Source organism: Caloenas nicobarica, chromosome 2 (genome assembly GCF_036013445.1).
Source record: "Caloenas nicobarica isolate bCalNic1 chromosome 2, bCalNic1.hap1, whole genome shotgun sequence".
Taxonomy (NCBI): domain Eukaryota; kingdom Metazoa; phylum Chordata; class Aves; order Columbiformes; family Columbidae; genus Caloenas; species Caloenas nicobarica.
The window spans coordinates 111,214,044-111,233,347 of record NC_088246.1 but is presented as its reverse complement, the minus strand read 5'-3'; the positions used below and the strand labels follow the sequence as shown (position 1 = coordinate 111,233,347).

Below are 19,304 nucleotides of genomic sequence, written 5' to 3'. Positions count from 1 at the left end.
AGTTTCTTTGCATATGTGCAGATCTTTTGGACTGAAGACCTGTGATGATGAGGCACTGCTGTGTTCTGGGTCTTGCTTTTGGAAACTTACAATAGAGCAGGTTCTGGTAGCTGAGGGAGTGTTCGCACTCTGCCTCCATCCTTTGATTACCGACTTCTTGGGACTGTTCTCAATGTAACACCCATGGCGTTCGTGGCAAAATGGGGATGACCTGGGGACACCCACCGTGCTTCAGATGTGGTCTTGCATAATGCTTGCTGCAGAAAAATTTCCCATGTCCTTCATTCCGCCCAACAGCTTTACAAAATAACATCTGTGCATGCAATCACCTGCTCTAATTTGCTTCTGCTGTTGCAAGTGCTTACAAGGCACAAAGTCACGACACAGACTCAGCGCAAAACAGAATTAATGGAGCCTTCTGTACTGAATGAGAGCTGGGAGTCTGGTCTTTCAAACTGTGCCTCTTTTTAATGTGTTCATGCCAACTTAGACAACACACTGTAGTAAGTGTAATAAGAGATGTATTAAAGTTTGCTGTCCTGTCTCTGTCAGCCTGTTCCACTGCTTCACAACCCTTTCCATGAAGAAATTTTTCCTAATATCCAGTCTGAACCTTCCCCTGGCGCAACTTGAGGCCATTTCCTCTTGTCCTATCACTTGCTACTTGGGAGAAGAGACCAACACCCTCCACGCTACAACCTCCTTTCAGGTAGCTGTAGACAGCGATAAGGTCTCCCCTCAGCCTCCTTTTCTCCAGGCTGAACAGCCCCAGTTCCCTCAGCTGCTCCTCATCAGACTTGTGCTCCAGGCCCCTCACCAGCTTTGTTGTCCTTCTCTGAACGCTCTGCAGCACCTCAATGTCTTTCTTGTAGTGAGGGGCCCAAAACTGAACACAGGATTCGAGGTGGGGTCTCACCAGTGCTGAGTACAGGGGGTCAATCACTTCCTTAGTCCTGCTGGCCACACTATTCCTGATATAAGCCAGGATGCTGTTGGCCTTTTGGCCACCTGGGCACACTGCTGGCTCATGTTCAGCTGCCTGTCAACCAACACCCCCAGATCCCTCTCTCCCAGGCAGCTTTCCAGCCACTCTTCCCCAAGCCTGAAGCGCTGCCTGGGGTTGTTGTGACCCAGGTGCAGGACCCAGCACTTGGCCTTGTTAAACCTTATACAATCGGCCTCAGCCCGACAATCCAGCTGGTCCAGATCTCTCTGTATGGCCTTCCTACCCTCCAGCAGATCAACACTCCCACACAACTTGGTGTCATCTGCAAACTTACTGAGGGTGCACTCAATCCCCTCATCCAAATCATTGATAAAGAGATTAAACAGAACTGGCCCCAATGCTGAGCCCTGGGGAACACCACTCATGACTGGCCTCCAACTGGATCTGGCTCCGTTCACCACAACTCTTTGGGCCCGGCCATCCAAGCCAGTTCTTTATCCATTGCAGAGTACACGCATCCAGGCCATGAGCTGCCAGCTTCTCCAGGAGAATGCTGTGGGATATGGTGTCAAAGGCCTTACTGAAATCTAAGTACACAACATCCACAGGCTTTCCCTCATCTACTAGGTGGGTCATGTTGTCGTAGAAGGAGACCAGGTTGGTCAAGCAGGACCTGCCTTTCATAAACCCATGTCGACTGGGCCTGATCGCTTGGTTGTCTTGTATGTGCCAGGTGATGTGACTCAGGGTGATCTGCTCCATGACCTTCCCCGGCACTGAGGTCAGACTGACAGGCCTGTAATTCCCCAGATCTTCATTCCGGCCCTTCTTGCAGATGGGCGTCGCATTAGCCAACTTCCAGTCGGCTGGGACCTCCCGGGTTAGCCAGGAGTGCTGATAGATAATGGAAAGTAGCCTGGTGAGCGCCTCCACAAGCTCCCTCAGAGCCCATGGGTGGATCCCATCTGGCCCCATAGCCTTGTGAGTGTCCAGGCGGTGTAGCAGTTCACTAACCATTTCCCCCTGGATTATTTGGGCTTCATTCTGCTCCCCATCCCTGTTTTCTTGCTCAGGGGTCTGGGTACCTGGAGCACAACTGGTCTTACTGTGAAAGACTGAGGTGAAGAAGGCATTTAGTACCTCAGCCTTGCCCTCATTCTCTGTCACTGTGTTTCCCCTTGCATTCACCAGAGGGTGAAGATTCTCCTTAGCCCTTCTTTCGTTCTTGCCCTGACACTTGGGGCAATGGGGGTAGCAAATAACTTTTACTTTTTCTGGGCTTTGCTCTAGTTCTGTTTTCCTTTCATCCCTTGAAAGAAGGGCTCATATCTGAGAGTGATGATTTAGACACAGAGGGCCAAATTCAGCAAAGCAGCCTCCAGAGGTATGATGTCCCATACGGCTTATCTGTTCTGTGGAATTTCTCAAATTTTGTTCTCGGAATAATTTTTTTGCTTACAGTTTCCATTGCTGAGAATTTATGTATTGGCTTCCTTCAGCAATTTTCATCTTGTCTTTTATTTGGCCATAACTCTCAAGCAAACAATGTATCAGCATCTGGGTGCAGATGACCTGATATAGCCTCTTCAAATGTGAAGTTGTTGTATACCAGAAAAACTTAATCATTCTTTTTCTACATTATTTAATTTGCATTAGCATAATTAGAAGATGGATTTGACTTTAGGATTTTTTTTCCTTATTGCAACAGACCAGGCAAGCTCTTATTTGCATCTGTAAAATATGCTTGGGAAAGATGAAAATGATCTTTGCCTTAAGTGCAGTGCTCACAAACACTCTGATGTTCCAGACGAATCTGTTTTATGTACAGAATTTAAAGTTAGGTAACTATTAATGAATGTTACCAGTTGGTATGCAAGCTGCCTATACATTTTGTAAGAATTATTTCAAGCGTTAAAATAGTCCAGTAGTTAATATATAATGTTTTATACAGGGTAAAGTAGAGATGGCTAAAATAGCAACTTAGCAACTCTTTTATTATGTTAATATGGTTTAGGAGTTAATGGAGAGATTCTGCAAACACTGAACTTAGGACCTGATGTTGTGTTACTGTGTCTTGACATAAGTTGAAGCATTCATTGCAGAAGGTATTGCTGTTTGTTGTGTTTTCAGGATAAAGCTCTAAGTAAGGTATTCTGACACCCGGTGCTTAAAATTGTGTGGGGTTTCTTTTTGCTTTCCCCTGCTGCAGGTGTGATGGACAGGTAGCAGAAGATTTCGCTTGGATATCAGGGAATCAGAATGACTGAGTGCTTCCTGCCTCCCACTAGCAGCCCCAGTGAACACCGTCGGGTAGAACACAGCGGGGGTCTTGCTCGTACTCCCAGCTCTGAAGAAATCAGTCCTACAAAATTCCCTGGGTTGTACCGCACCAGTGAGCCTTCACCACCTCATGACAGCTTGCACGAGCCTCCAGATATAGTATCTGATGATGAAAAGGAGCATGGGAAGAAGAAAGGAAAATTTAAGAAGAAAGAAAAAAGAAGTGAGTAGGCAACTTCTCTTATTTCGTGCTTATAATTTATCTTTCTTCCTTCCTCTCAAAATTGCTTAATATTCCCAATGGAACTTGTGTAGGTGTGCAGGAAATTAACTTGTACGAACAGGATTTGTGCAATACTTGCTTCTCTTCCAAAAAACCACAAACTTTAACCAAAAATAGGATTTTTTTTTTCTCTGATACAGGTGCCAAGCATGTGCCCAGAATTACTAATAAACGTGTTTATCTAAAACCTTTAACAATGCATTGGTAATTGCCTGGCATGGGGTTCTTCTAATCTCATTATCTATTCACATTCTAAGTGGAAGTTTCCAAGTGTATTTCTAAATAGATGCTTTTCGAAATTGTAGCTGAGGTGGTAGCTATTATAAAATAAAACTGTGTGTTTTTCCTGAATTTTGGAAGAGTCAGTTTCAACAACTTTGACCCTTTTCCCTTAGGTCTCCTGTATCAGGTTTGCTGCTGTGTACCATCTCAAGTTTTCATGTGCACACTGCACCATTATTTGAAGTGTAATAATAGCTGTGTCCTTTTTTTCTCTGGCTTCTCATTTTAGTCTGATCATGCAGTTTCCTCCAGCGGTGCCTAAGTATTATTGCAGAGTTCAAAAATGTGCATGCCAGCTTTGGGATCTGAGTTTACTAGAGCTGACAGAGTAGAAATTATAAGAAAGTAAAGCTTTGACTATAGAATCGATTCTTTGTCAGTGTATCAGTGTCCAGAATGGAAGTTTTTATTTAAAAAACGGGCTCCTGCAAAATAACAGAGATCTTATTTCCCACCTTTAGAGTTGTGCAGAAAATTTTGGAAACATGAAATAGTTTTTATTCAGTAGCATTTTTCTATGTATTCTGAAAGAACAAAGAACTTGGAAATTTTAAGCCAATACTGAGCACTCTCATTACCAGAAAAATCCTTACTGTCGAAGTCTCTGAAACCTAAATTATCACAGCCCAGATGTTAGTACTTTTTAAATTGGCATTCATTTTAGCAAGATTTCAAAATAGTGTTCTTCTTGTACGATGCCTGTATCTCTGAGGCCTGGCAGTTCTGGGTGCCAGTGTACCTTGACACTTCTCATTTGTGAAATTCGGAAGATCAAAGATAATGAAACAGCACACAGTATTCTGGCATGTTAGGGTGAATATGGTGACTATTTTTAATATGCATGCGCACATTTAAATAATTACTCTTTAAAAATTTGCTGCCACTGCCCTGCTTTTAATCAAACCAGTTTCCAAGAATGCAGGATTTGTTTCTGGCAGAGTTTAGGAGGACTGTTGTTATTAACTAAAGACTGTGTGCATAAAGGATACTGTAACTCAAGAATATATTATCCTCCAGTTAAAACCAACAGTTTAAATTCCTGCAGGTTTTAAGAAAACTGATTCTTTAGTTTTTTTCGCAATATAAACGTATTAACCTAATACAGGATATTGGATTGGTGATGAAAATTCAGTATTGATTGGATGGGTTTAAATTCAAGCTATTAGAAGCTGGTTTTTTCTTCTTTGCAAATCAGCTTTCTGTTATAACTCCGGATTAGACACCTCCAAATTTAGAATTGTTAGGGGTCAGCATTATACATAGTGTGGATTTCTTTGTGGTGTAATTCTGCATGTCTCATGGTGATGGTCTAACTGAAGGCCGAAGAGGAAAAAGGCTTCTTCAGCAAATACGTGCGGGTCTGTGCACATTAGCACTGTAACGGCTTTATTCCACAAGTGATTACAGCACGCTTTAGAGCTGATGGAGGGCAATTTTTGTTGCTTAAAAGAAGCTTTAAGGGTATGAAAAATTCTCAAAAACACAAAAATGCAAAATGTAGGAGGAATCAAATTCCGTCTTGCAGCTACAATGTGAAAGGCATTCAGCATTTCTTAGCCCTAATGTAAGTATGTCATATAATTGCCAGTCAGGTATAAGAGTAAGTCACATACAAAGCTTTCAGTATCTCTCGTACAGTCCAAAAAATGGTCATTATTGTAAATATACCCTGAACAGACATTTCACGTATGTAAATGACAAAGGCTTTTTACAGCTGCTTAACATGGCTGATTTCAAGAGTTCCCCTTCCAGCCTTGCCTGTTGTTATTCCTTCCATACTTTTGATTCTTCAGGTTCTTCCACCTTTTAAATTCTATTGCATGTGTTCAGATTGTTTCTTTTCACTTCTCTGGACACCTGTTTTGATTTTTGGGTAGCGCACAATCTGTTACGATCATGTCATTTGGGGCTTAAACAAGTATAATTGAACATTTCAATGAGAAAAAGAAAAGTGTTGATATTAAATTATGACAGAGTTCTGTTGAACTTAAAATACTAGTGAATTAATGACAAAGTCATCCAAACTCCTGAAACTGTATGTAACTTTAATCCTACAAAGATTTGGGATATTTTAATAATACTCTGAATGTAAACTTCAGGAATGCTTGAAGAGCAAGAGCTTATATGGAAAGGGAAGGATAAATACCCCGTTTTAGTTTTTCAGGTAAATCCTTTTTGCTGGAGAAATATACTCTTATCTTCAGTATTTTATATAATAGTAAGGGATCTTCTTTCCTATGTAGATAATAAAATAATTTTATATTTTTCATGTTAATGGCAATAATCTAATAATACACAGCGATTATCCTAGGGGAAAAGTTATAATTTTTTTTTGGCGGTGATAGAAAATTAAATGGAATATTGGGTTTTTTTGTGTGGAATGACGACTGCTGGAAAAAGGTTTCAGCCACTGATTTCTTACTCTGCTTCTCCCTTACATCCTGTTGGTTAGCTGTAGAGTGAGTTAGATTAGGGGACTTCTTAAGGGTTGAAATGATTTTTTTTACTGGGATAGTTTTAACACCAATCTGTTTCCTGACTCAGAACAGCCTTTGCCTGTGGAAGAACTTGTGCTGTGGCAGCGTGCGAGCAAAAACCGATGGTTGTTTTGCAGCAGTGGTGGTTTATATGAGACAGGGATCAGCGTAATTGATTTTTTTTTTTTTTTAATGGTTAACTTTCTGTCAGTAATCACACCATAAAATATGCAGTTCCTTGCAAACGAAAAAGTTTATAAGTAATACTTAAAAAGAAAAAGCTATTCTACCCATTATAATTTCTGCAGATAGTCTGTATGTAGTACATCTTACTCTGCTTATTCGTTTTACTTCTGAGATTGATACCATTGGACAGGATAGGTTCAATATGTAGCTAGGATTTTTTGTTTAGAATAATTTTCATTTTCTTTATATCATTTGTGGGGAAATGGAGAATTTGTTGAATTGTAAACTAAACTATCTTGTGAAAAGACAGTAGTATCATTGATATGAACTCTTCTGAAATTTTCAGGAAATATTTTTGAAGACCAAATCTCTAATGTGTTGGGCAAGAGGTCATATATGGGTTTTTTTGAGATGTAGAGGAGGGCTGAAATATTCCTACTGTTAACTTGGGGACCCGCTCTGAACAATCCTGTCTCCAATTGGTGTCAACCTTTATCTTCTTCCCCTGAGTTGCTCGCTGAGTTGAGATTCTAGCGATCTGCCACTCTGTGCTGGGTACCACCAGCTGGAAGATGCCAGCCTAGTCTCGTCTGTCATCGTAAGGGATTTTTCTCCAAAGTAATTTCTGCTGGACATCCAGCAACCATACAAAAGCTCCAGTAGCATTCCCAGCTGTTCCAGGTAAAGCAATGACTTGATAAGTTGCATCCGTGCTCATGATCCTTCATTTCTGTGGAGAAATATCACATGTCTATAGGGGGAGGCCTGTTAAACATTTTAAGGAAGCCGTTGTCATCCTACAAAATAACCAAATAGCTCCCATTACAAACAAAACATTGTTTTTACTGATGAGGTGTGTGGAAAAGCTCTGAGTACAGTTTCCAGATCTACAGAATAAGAAGTTACTAGAATTTTCTACCCATGATAAACATTAGAGACTCTTCATATCAAAGTTTATCTTTGCGTTGCTATATCCCATCTACTGACAAATTACTATGTGTATCTGTATAGCACTGTGTGTTTATTTAGCAAGTACTACATGCAAATAGTTTAAAATCTTGCCTTTTAGTGCCAGTAATTATTTATATCAAAATAAGGCAAATTTAGTATTTCAAGTTAATTTGCTCTCCTTGCATAGCACTGCACAATAACCCGAATGCAGAATTTGTTTGAGAGTGCTGTGCTCAGGTCAGTGAGTTGAATGTGTATTACAAGCAAACAGATCTAATTGAAAGTTGGATAGTAAGTGTTGGTAATGGCTGTAAGTTTTAAGTTTCTATTAATAATAACAACACATCTTGTGGGTTAGGAGAGGAAATAGAAGCCATCTATGCCAGCTCATTCTGTATCCATGGATGTCTTACTCTTTTATTTAGAAGTGGCATACAAGTTGATGGCAATCCCTCTGATAAATTGAAATTAGATGATAACTAATGCTAGTGTTGCACATGGGTCTGCATAGTCATAGCTGACCTACTAAGTCTTCCATATGTAAAAGCAATCCATGTTTTCTCTTAGTGAGTTAATTACAGGTGCATGCAAATTTCCCCGGGGAGCCAACATCAGATGTAGAGGTATAAATGACTTAAAAACTCATCAGAAACCTGATGGCGCAAAATGTATCATGTGGTAGGCTTGATAAGTGGCCGTTCTACACAATGCAACCCTTTGTGTCAACCGTAAATGCTATAGCAGGAATTTATAGCTGCATTGTAAGAGTGCAGGACAAGTATTCCCAAGTAAGGAGACTGATAGAAACAGTGGGCTCGCTGCGTGACAAAGGTTTTAAGCCTGTAAATTAGATTTTTCCAAAGTAACACTGGAATATTTTTTATTATTATTTTTCAAAGTGGTTTTCATAATATTCACTAAGGTAAGAGCTGTACTTGCAGCATCACGTTTAAAATAACTGCAGTGAAGGCATGATTGTGGCAAAGCACGAGGAAGGAAGTGGCAGAGTCCAGTCGTTATGCTGGTGAAATTTGAGAATTCATTAAATTAATACTGGCTTCATACAGGTGGAAGAAAATTGGTGCACATTAGAGTGATGGGAAAATGCAGACTAGAAGTCTTGAGAAAACAGTGAACAGATATACCAGTTTACTAACAGTGGGTAATACTTCTTTCCACATTTAAAATTACCTGATTTGTCAAGTGCTTTCGATGATTTTTCTTCTGTGTAAATTTAAGTTGTTTATATTTCAATATATTGTATCACTGGTGAAAGGTAAACAGCAATTTTATTACCAGAAGTACGGTAAAAACATTGGGTTACCTGAGAGACATACAAAATCCCCTCTTGGTATGGGTTGGAGATTCTCTGTGAATCTGTCATTAGCATGTATTTCTAAACTTTGACTTATGTTACTGAGACAAATTAAAATAGGCTGGTTTTGTATTTAACTTGTTCTTTCATGTCTTCTCACGAAGTCAAGAATTACCAGTTCCAGTCATGTGCTGTTGCTGGTGTTGCGTTACCACAGCTCTAGAAAAGCACCAAGGTCTGTGTTGCAACACGGAGTGTTGAGACATGCAAGGCAAGGGCTGTGTTTGGTGGTGAAAACACCCTCGGGTCCCCTGTCCTGGCCCAGGGGATGCGCTGGTGCTGTTCCCAGTGCGCGTGGGGGGACTGGGGGCTGTCACAGCCACCCAGCAGGAAGGGTTGAGGGTGGATTGTTCTGAGCTCTGCGGAAGATCTGGCTGAATCCTTTGTTTATGCACTGCAGGTTTCCTTACCCATTTCTGGGTTTAGTTTACCAAAAGAGGGAATGATGGATTAGCCACTAAACGGGAAGAGTAAGACCTGGTTGCCAGTTGTCCTCCAGTTAACATTTGCATTTTTATATTAAAATTCCCTTGGACGGGAGCAGTGCTGCAGCCTTTCTACATCTATGACAGTGCATGTTTGGGATGAGTCCAGGATGGGACGGGTGAGCTGGTCAAACAGCTGTAATTATTTTATGGCAGTTCCATGCTTTAAGAGATTTCTTATATTTATTTGACTATTAAAAGATACCTTCTACAGAGCAGCCAAAGAGGCTTCAAAATACAGACAGCTGCTTGGATGTGCTGAAAAACTCTGAGCTTTAATATAGTTTAGAATTTGAAGAATAAAAGACTGAATGCCCCCTGGTTCTTTTGCACAATATCTTTCACCTGTAAAAATTACAGGCTATGATCTTGTCTGTGATGCTCGCTCTTATAATCGAAGGGGGTAATTTTCCACCACCCAAAACTAGTGTTGATGTGGTCCCTCACTTGGGCAGAGGCGCTGCCTGTGGGTAGTGGAAGAGCCTCAGAGGGTCTGTGTGGTGGGGGCTTCACCTTGAAGGCAGTGCTGGCTGCCCGCTGCCCCGGGGACCCGGCTGCTGCAGGTGCCATGTGAAATGTCCTCTTTGTTGGCCAGGCTTTAGGCTTACTTTTCTTTTAATGGGGTACAATCACAATCAGTTGACTTGGAAGTTGTGTTGGTTTGATTGTGGGTTGGTTTGGTTGGTTTTGGTTTTGTTTTGTAATCTGCCTTTAAAGCTCTCCTTGCTCTTGCCTGCAGGATGGGCAGGGCTAGCTGCAGAGGCGTAGTTAGTAAAAGCACAGGTGTACCTTTTAGAGGGCAATTGGTGTTTTGCTGCTGAAACAGCATATGCCACCCAGGGACTTGTTTGATGCTTTTTAAGGCAAATACGCAGCTTCACTGACAGGTATTGTGCTAGTGTTACTGGAGTTGCTTTATTCGTCTAATAGAAAAGTAAGTGTGCTTGGGCTTTTTTGTTTGTTTGGTATTTTATTGGAGGCTGAAACTATGTTAACATCATACTTATCTTAAAATTCGTAATATTCTGGAAATGAATTGGGGAGTTAAGTGGCTGAAATTTAGTTTGTTCATAGCAGAAGTTTGTTAGAATTACATGTATGTAGTAGATGATCCTTAACAGTGACTCTTATACTGTTGATTACAGGAACATAGAGAAGGTGCCAGACAGTTGTTTTTATTTTGCATTTCCTTGACTGTTAGATGGGAAACTAGCCCATAAGATGGACATTGCCATTATGAGTAAGTACATGAAGTATTAATTGTTTAGATCGTTCAGGAGCTGTGTGGCTTATCTTTGATGTGATTATGCAACCTTGATTTAATCCTTGTCCACTTAATGTGTAAAAACTCAAGAAAACCTTCTGAAGAGTCAGGCAGGGGCTGCATTTTAATTCATGCATCTTCTTCTCTCTCCTCCTTACATATTTGCTTCTTGTTCTCTCCCTGTTATAATGTGCTATCTAGAAACTAAACAGACTCACAGCTGTCCTCTTGCCTTCTCCTCCTTTGCCTAATAGCGGAAGGTTATGCTGCATTTCAAGAGGACAGTTCTGGTGATGAAGCTGAAAGTCCTTCAAAGTTGAAGCGGTCCAAGGGAATACATGTCTTCAAGAAACCCAGCTTTTCAAAAAAAAAGGAAAAGGATTTTAAAATAAAAGAGAAGCCCAAAGATGAGAAACACAAGGAAGACAAGCATAAGGAAGACAAGCATAAAGAGAAGAAGTCAAAAGACTTAACTGCAGCAGATGTTGTAAAACAGTGGAAAGAGAAGAAGAAAAAGAAAAAGCCAATTCAGGAGACAGAGATACCTCAAGTGGATGTTCCGAGTCACAGGCCCGTGTTTGGCATTCCTTTGTCTGACGCGGTAGACAGGACCATGCTGTATGATGGCATCCGCCTGCCAGCGGTTTTCCGTGAATGTATAGATTACGTAGAGAAGTACGGCATGAAATGTGAAGGCATCTACAGAGTTTCAGGTACTCTGGGCACACTGACGTGCAGGTTCCTAAGGCCTTTACATGCAATTTTCTTATTATTTTACCATCTTCAACACCTAGAGACTCCGTTTATAGCTGAATTAATTTTAATTATCCAAAAGATAATCAGGTAGCTAAAGTTAAGCATAGCTGTAGGTCTGAAGTACCAGAAAAGTTGCTAGTATGGTGAGGCTGCATAATGGCAGTAAAAATACGCTTGTTTTGGCCTTTTGTGATAGGATATTAACAATGCATAAAATGTGTTAGTATAGCCAGCTTGTATTTTTTTCACTTCTGCATTAGAAATACAATGCTAGTTGATTGCAGAAGCAAAGATGAGATATAACTGTTTTATTACTTAAGCTTCCCACTAAGTTGCTTTTTCCAGTTACTTCCATTGTGTTATTTTTTTTCTTAAAACTTCTTTGCTTTGGGCAAATATGCTAATAAGCAGAAAATGCAAGTTTCACTACTTAAACTTAGCAACAGCAGGCCAATTAACCATGGTAGTTAAGTAACACCAGCTTGCATAAATGAAACATCAGTTTTAGTCACATTCAGCAAAACAATCCCTTTGTTTGTGAACTGCGTTTGCATATAACTTTTGTAAGTACTTCTGTGGGTATGGTTAAGGGAGCAAGAACAAGTGAGAAAAGGAATTTGAGGAAAAGTATTTGGAACAAGTTGCCTAGCACTGTAAAACAGTAAGCAAACGATTGGAAAGGCTTCGTTAAGCTGTCTTCACGCTGTTGATCTGCATGGTATTTGGTAGGCATGCATGAATACCGCAGCAGCTTCAGCAGTTTCTTCGTCTTGCCCATTGGAACATTCGGTTTGTGTGGGTTTTTTTCAACACATGATGTGTTGGGAATTTTCACACAAGGTGTGTTTTCTGTAAAACATTTGTGATATGTGTACTTTCTAGGTGTAAACCAGTGCAACAGCACCCTCTTGTGTGTGTAAGGTTGTTTAAATGGAGAGCTCAGGGAGAGGATTGCAGTGATTTAACAACCTACCAGCTGTTGCGATGACTAAACTCCTTGGACATGAAACTGGGCCTATTTTACCTGGCATTGACCATGGGCTGAGTGCACCCAGTTTTGCTTGCTGTGTATGAGCCAAGCCATGGCAGCACATTGAGTTGATGTAACTCAAGTGGGTGTTAGAGCTTTAAGAATGAAATTTCCCCGAGTTTGAGGAGATTGGAATGCCACTGAGTTATAAAAACACTTTAGAGAAAGTCTTGGCTGGGTTGAATAATTGTGTAAGCACACTTTTATTCATGCAGTGCCTCAAATCAAGAATCCTGTGTGAGATTCCTCCACTGAGAAGGGCCAGCTGGAAATCTGGAAACGAAAAAGTGTGGGGTTTGTTTTGACAGAGGAAAGCTGTTATAGGTAGAACTTGTTGCACAATATTTGAGTTGATAACATATTTGCTGCTTGGCTTAAGGCCGTGTAATTGAACAGCCAGAAAGATGCTGAATGCAAATACACAATTGATCTTATGTTTCCCTACCCTTCATCACCCTATTTTGTGTTCCTTGATGCGAGGGAATGCTGGCACCAGTTCTAATTCAGAACTTTGGCACCATTGTGTTTTGCTTCATAGTAGTAGTCAGTCTTTTAAAAGCAGCAAACACATAATTTTGAGTAATGATTTTAACTTTTTTATATATTAGGAAAAAGTTCTTCACGGAGAGGGTGGTGAAGCACTGGAACAGGCTGCCCAGGGAAGTGGTGGAGTCACCATCCCTGGAGGGGTTTAAAAGGCGTTTAGATGAGGTTCTTGGGGACATGGTTTAGTGCTAGAGTTAGATTATGGTCGGACTTGATGATCTTGAGGGTCTCTTCCAACTGATACGATTCTATGGTTCTATGAATTTTGTTACATGTGGATAACCTTTAAAAGGCCTTCCTCAATTAGCGTAAATCATAAGGAGAGGTGAAACAATTTCATCCCCCCCCCTAAAAAAGTTTAAATATAACTATTATACATTTACAGTTGAAGATTTCTCTTAATTCTTGCTCTAAATGTTTTAAGGAATAAAATCAAAAGTTGATGAGCTAAAAGCAGCCTATGATCGAGAAGAATCTCCCAACCTGGAAGAATACGAGCCCAATACAGTAGCCAGCTTGCTGAAACAGTACCTACGAGAACTGCCTGAAAATTTGCTTACCAAAGAGCTAATGCCTCGCTTTGAAGATGCTTGTGGGAAGAGCACAGAAGCTGAGAAAGTTCAGGAGTGCCAGAGGTTACTGAAGGAGTTGCCAGAGTGTAACCATCTCCTGATTTCTTGGCTGATTGTGCACATGGACCATGTTATCGCAAAGGAACTGGAAACAAAAATGAACATCCAGAATATTTCTATAGTGCTCAGCCCTACTGTCCAGGTATGTGTACCACACAGCAAGTGTTAGAGCAGAACTTCAGCCCAAGGCAGACTTTGTAGGAATTCTCTTGCGGGTGGGAATTGGGTATTGTCTGATACAGTAAAGCTAAATTACAGCTTCTCTTTATACCTCAGGAACCTAAAATGCTGGGAAAGGGGAACAAAAGCCGTTCTCAATGTGAGCTTGCATACTGTGGGTCTGATACTTGTGTTCTTAGGAGAGTGTTACAAAGATGCTGTCAGGGTTTTAGTTCTGTCATAAACAGAAGTAATTTAATGTTGAATTTGCCTGATAATTCATGCAGATACACAAGTTCTGTGAGCTTTATATTCAGTGATAACTTAGTAAAGACTATATTGTTGCTTAATTTTAACATCAAGCCAATGAACCCCGTCCTGCAAATAGATCTTCCAGGTGCAGCAGTGGCTTTGGTACAACGGCTTTGGTGGCTGCAGTCAAATGGCTGGGGAAAAACAACTGACTTAGTTTTCCAGTAAGATTTTATGGTTTCTGGATTGATTAATTCCTTAATAAACATCTTGGAAATATTTAAATACAGCTCAGAACTAGTCCTGTGCATAATGGAAACGTGGTGTTACTGGTTGCGGGTCTTCTAGAAGAAAACACACGCTTTAGAAAAGCTTGGCTTTATAATTAAAGAGTCTAGGTGGAGACTTAGTAGCAAAAGGGCTGCATATTCCTGGCTATTTTGCTGTGCCAGGCACTTCCTAGCTAACGAAAGAAGGAACAATTACCATAAAACAATGCAGGCCCCATCATGTTTTGTTGTCAAGTAGATTTTAGCAATTAAAATGCAGGTAGTAACAAAATTCTCATCTTTCAGAGTAAATTTTTGAATTTTAATGGAAGATGTATCAAAATAAATACTTGCTTCTGTCTCGTATTAAAACAAGAAGTACAGTAACAGCTTCTTTCCAACTACTTTTTCTACTATGTTAAATCATCTGAGAGTTGCAGAAAATAGTTACAGGTTGGGGGAGGAGAGAGAACGTACCAGCAAGCAGCCGTAGGACAGTATGGTTGGTGTTCCCTCTTACCTGTTGATGTCACTAACAACCTTTACATGCGTAAAGATGTAATACATTTCTGTATCTATCGGTGATGAAAATAATTGTGGTAGGTTAAGATGTGTGAAAATTCTGAGTTTAGCATAAAAATGCCTCAGATACACAGGTAAGAGAGATAGTGAAGTCATTCCTTGAGGTCAGCACTGGGTCATTTAAAGTACCAGTTTTAATTCGGATTTTCATCTCTTGGGGCAAACTAACAGGACTACGACTCATCAAAAGCCATACTAAACGCTGCCTGTTTCTGGAGAAAGATACTGTGCATCGCAGATAAAGATGATATGAATGAATCAGCTTAACCAATATTTTGTCTGCCCTTTCTTTGCAGATCAGCAACCGTGTCCTGTATGTATTTTTTACACATGTTCAGGAGTTCTTTGGGAATGTGACCCTGAAGCAGGTGACAAAACCCCTTCGCTGGTCAAATATGGCAACAATGCCAGCGCTTCCAGAAACACAAGAAAGCATCAAAGAAGAAATCAGGCGGCAGGTTGGCATTTACTTTACTGTTTTCCTGTTTATCTTTGCCCTGACTTCTGTACATTCAGTAGCAAATTCTCATAAGCTTGTGACATACTCTTTAATTCCATCGCAATCATCCTGTCAGTGGACACCACGGGACAGAGACTGGGGATATTCCTGCCCATTTCATGTGTGGAAAGTTTTTATGGTCTTGTGATGATTATAACTGCGCCTTTCATGGATTGCTTTGCTATGATCTTCGATACTTTCATCATGGGAGAAAGGTTAGGAGAACATGTTAAAAAGTGTGGATTCTTTAGTATTGCTCTTCAGCTAGTTCTAGGTCACGCACTCAATGTAAGTTAACACTTGATGTTTGTTGACATGTCAGGCATTGAAAACCAAAACACCAAGCCAGTTGCCACAAAACCAAAAAGTTTTTTCTTTTTCAGTCTGCCCTGCTATGATATGTTAAAGACACTAATTTCTTTGGCAATATTTCTAGGAGTTCCTGCTGAACTGTTTACACAGGGACTTGCAGGCAGGGATAAAAGACTTATCCAAAGAAGAGAGACTCTGGGAGGTGCAAAGAATTTTAACGGCTCTTAAGAGGAAACTAAGAGAAGCTAAGAGACAGGTGGGTAACTTTGCTATTTATTGGCCGAACATCTAAATCACACATCCCTAATTTCTGACAGTGCAGAGACACACAGATCAAACCATGTTTTGTTCTTTTTACTGCAGATTTTTTTGTCTTAACTTTAAACGGCTGCCAAGCAATTACATTTTCTGGTTAGCTGGCTCTCCCTAGGGACAGCAAGATCTTTGCACTCCTTTGCACTCACTTTACAAAAAAAAAAAAGTATTATTAAAAACATAAGTGTTTGATAGAGCATGTATTCATTATATGCTTAAAACAATGTGTCCTGGAGTACCAAGAGGAATTACTGGAAGACTCAAGGTTAACAAACTTCAGAAGCGTGTTTTTTAAAGTGTTGTGTGTCCCAGAGAAGAGACAGACCTTGCTGAAAACTTTCAAGACAACTGAGATGGTGATTCTAAATTTGGAAAATAACATGTTCCAAAAAGTCTTTTTTTTACAGTAAATAGAATGACTGGAAAAGCTGTCCTTTTAAAAGTTGTTCTCTTTCTCTGGCAGGAGTGTGAAACAAAGATTGCACAAGAAATTGCCAGCCTTTCCAAGGAGGATGTCTCCAAAGAAGAAATGAATGAGAATGAAGAAGTTATAAATATTCTGCTTGCACAGGTGGGTGGCAGGCACTTACCTGGTTGTCTGCTGCTATTTTCTTGTTCCATATCTTTCAGAAATATTAAACACACTTTGGTTCTTTCTAATGCAGTGGGAGGTTGAAGGCTTAAAGGGGTCTCTCAGTCCATTAAAATACAGGGCTTTGTTTTAATTGTAAATAAAGTAGGGAAACAACACTGACTGCAGGAGTGAACCCAACACTGAGTAGGCCCTTGTTAACAGCAGAAAGGAGACACCATTTAACAATAAAGGCTACTTTTTTTTTTAAATGTACTTGGAAAGCACTTCCAAATCTAACCAGTTCTAATGCCTTTAACTACTCTGCTGCTGATCAAAGGAAGTAAAGCAACTATTTTGGTTTTTTTGCCCTCTTTTGCTTCCCTCGGTAACTTTGATCTTCTCTCCACTGTACTTTGCTCCTTGAACATTCTTCTTCAAAGACATATTTTATAGTTCAGTTTTTCTAGTTATTTTACTGGTCAGCCAGAGCTTTTCCCTGTGATTTAAGGAAACAGGCAGCCAAATGTGCCAGAATTTGGTGCATCATCTCCACAGCTATTCAGTACAGTGATTGTCTTGAGGATTCAAGAACAGACATTGGTTTTGAACTTAGATTTGCTTTGAGGTCTTGATGAATCAAGGCAGGCATGTTAACCACTTCTTCTGAAAGTATTTCAGAGAACAGCATCATCTGATACTGCTCATGTGTTCCTGTAGAACATAAAGTCAAAGCTTTAAGTGAGCTCATTGATCATTGCAGGAGAACGAGATTTTAACAGAACAAGAAGAACTACTGGCCATGGAGCAGTTTCTGCGGAGACAGATTGCCTCGGAAAAGGAAGAAATAGATCGCCTCCGGGCAGAAATAGCTGAAATACAAAGGTAAAAGCAACACCGCTCACATCAGAGCCCCCGCCAGGCGAGCACTCTTTGCTTAAAAGTACATATATGCTCTTCTGAAACAATACTCTAAATTACACTTAAAAGCTCACCCGACGAACAGCACATTTGAAATCTGCCTTTTTTATTTGAAATCTTAGCAACTTTGGACCTCTTGGGATAAATTCTAAGTATAACAATGGAATTATCATCTAAAGGAAACTAGATCCTGTGCACTAAAAAAAATCCCCCCTAGGAAATCACTGGTTTACTAAATTAAGCTTTGAAAAGAAATTCTGATTTTGTTTTTAAAACCACTACAGATTATTCAGTGGCAGTAAGGTGACTCTTTTATACTGCTATAGTTCTGGCAGACACGAGGAAGCGTTTAAATCAGAGTTTGTCATTGGTCTTTCAGTCGCCAGCAGCACGGCCGAAGTGAAACCGAGGAATATTCTTCCGAGAGTGAAAGTGAGAGTGAAGATGAGGAGGAACTGCAGGTCATCCTGGAAGATTTGCAGAGGCAGAACGAGGAACTGGAGGTAAGATTTGCATCTTCACATTAATTGGTGCTCTTCTCCTTAGTGGTTCCTTGATTTAGTCAGTGCAGAGACATTTGCACATGTGCAGACTGGTAGTTTCACATCCATTTCACGTAGGCATAAAACCCACGTGCTCTGTTTTAAAATCACTGTCGTGTGCTGCCTGGGTTAACAGCAAAGCTTCACTGTGCAGGGCTAAGTGGCCGCCCTCGCTACAGCAGTTTGTCAGAAGGAGCCCTGACATTTGTTTTCCTTACTTAAAAGATAAAGAACAACCACCTGAACCAAGCGATTCACGAGGAGCGAGAGGCCATCATCGAACTGCGGGTACAGCTTCGGCTGCTGCAGCGAGCAAAATCGGAGCAGCAGGTGCAGGAAGAAGAGGAGCCAGAAAAACGCGGGGGTGTTCCTCAGCAGCAAAGAGACACTGTCCTGGAGACAAAAGCAGCCAAAGAGCAGCCAAAAGCAAGCAAGGAGCAGCAAGTCAAGCCATCGCCAAGTAAAGACAGGAAAGAAACTCCAATTTGATCAGGCTCCTTGGATATGCATAAAATCAACTGAACGGTGCGAATTACTGTAATTTGAGTCAAACTGCACAAATTTTTGCTGGCTGTGTACATTCTGTAAAGAAACTTTTCTTTTAAGGCCTGGAGACTTTTGTCTCTAATACTTGTGGCTTCTACTCATCAGACTCAGGTTTGTTTGGAGAGGCCAGAAGAGTTTTCCAGTTAGTATCAGATTATTTCAAGACTGGTTACCTTCAGGTGATTTAAAATAATTCAGTAACAGTTTTATTTTAAACCAAAATCATTATTTGCATTCATTGGAGCAGAATTTTCAGTAAATAAACAAAAACTCACCCACACTTACTAATTATTTGCCTTGTGAATCTATTCATCCTCATTCACCATTATTTCTGCTTATTAACCTAGTCACTTCTTGCTTGTGCCTTTGATACCTTTCTGATGCAGAATATATACAAGGGAGCTTTAAATTTATTCTGGGTTCGCTGAAAAGTTGGGAGACTGTGGGGTATTGCGTTTACCTAACATGCCCTTAAGCTTCATTTTTGTTCTGAGATGTACTGAATAAATGTAAAAACTTGAGAGATGTTATTTATGTCCCTGTATGATGGACACGTTCATCAAGAGCTGTTCATGTCTTTTAGTGACACAGGTAACCCATTTGCTAGTTCATAAACCACCATCATCATACCTGTTTATGAAAGGCTGCGTTCACACTGCTGCCAGATAAGCCACCAGCTTTTTCTTCAGCCGTTTTAAATGTTTCGGTCCCTCGGAGAAAGCCACTGACAGATGCTTTAGGCAGGGATGGGGATGGGTTACGTCGCTTAAGATCGAGCTGCCTGACCAAGCAATACAGCATTTCCCTCTGCAGAAATGCAAGTCACTTGTGCTTTCCAAATAA

At 40.5% G+C, this 19,304-nt stretch overlaps 1 protein-coding gene across 4 annotated transcripts in view; it reads left to right on the top strand.

The window, feature by feature from the left end:
• Nucleotides 1–18,982, top strand: part of RALBP1 (ralA binding protein 1) — a 33,053-nt gene extending 14,071 nt beyond the window's left edge. For 2 of the 4 annotated variants that reach the window (XM_065629379.1, XM_065629380.1), the window contains 9 exons: nt 3,156–3,449; nt 10,784–11,242; nt 13,286–13,635; nt 15,052–15,213; nt 15,691–15,822; nt 16,345–16,452; nt 17,216–17,337; nt 17,753–17,876; nt 18,141–18,982. In XM_065629379.1, the coding sequence (XP_065485451.1) occupies nt 3,206–3,449; nt 10,784–11,242; nt 13,286–13,635; nt 15,052–15,213; nt 15,691–15,822; nt 16,345–16,452; nt 17,216–17,337; nt 17,753–17,876; nt 18,141–18,404 (1,965 nt within the window). In that variant the 5' untranslated portion in view covers nt 3,156–3,205 and the 3' untranslated portion in view covers nt 18,405–18,982. Of the gene's footprint in view, nt 1–3,155; nt 3,450–10,097; nt 10,200–10,410; nt 10,506–10,783; nt 11,243–13,285; nt 13,636–15,051; nt 15,214–15,690; nt 15,823–16,344; nt 16,453–17,215; nt 17,338–17,752; nt 17,877–18,140 lie in introns of those variants that run through there. The other 2 variants (XM_065629382.1, XM_065629381.1) reach the window with 2 other exon arrangements.
• The last annotated feature ends 322 nt before the right edge of the window (nt 18,983–19,304 follow it).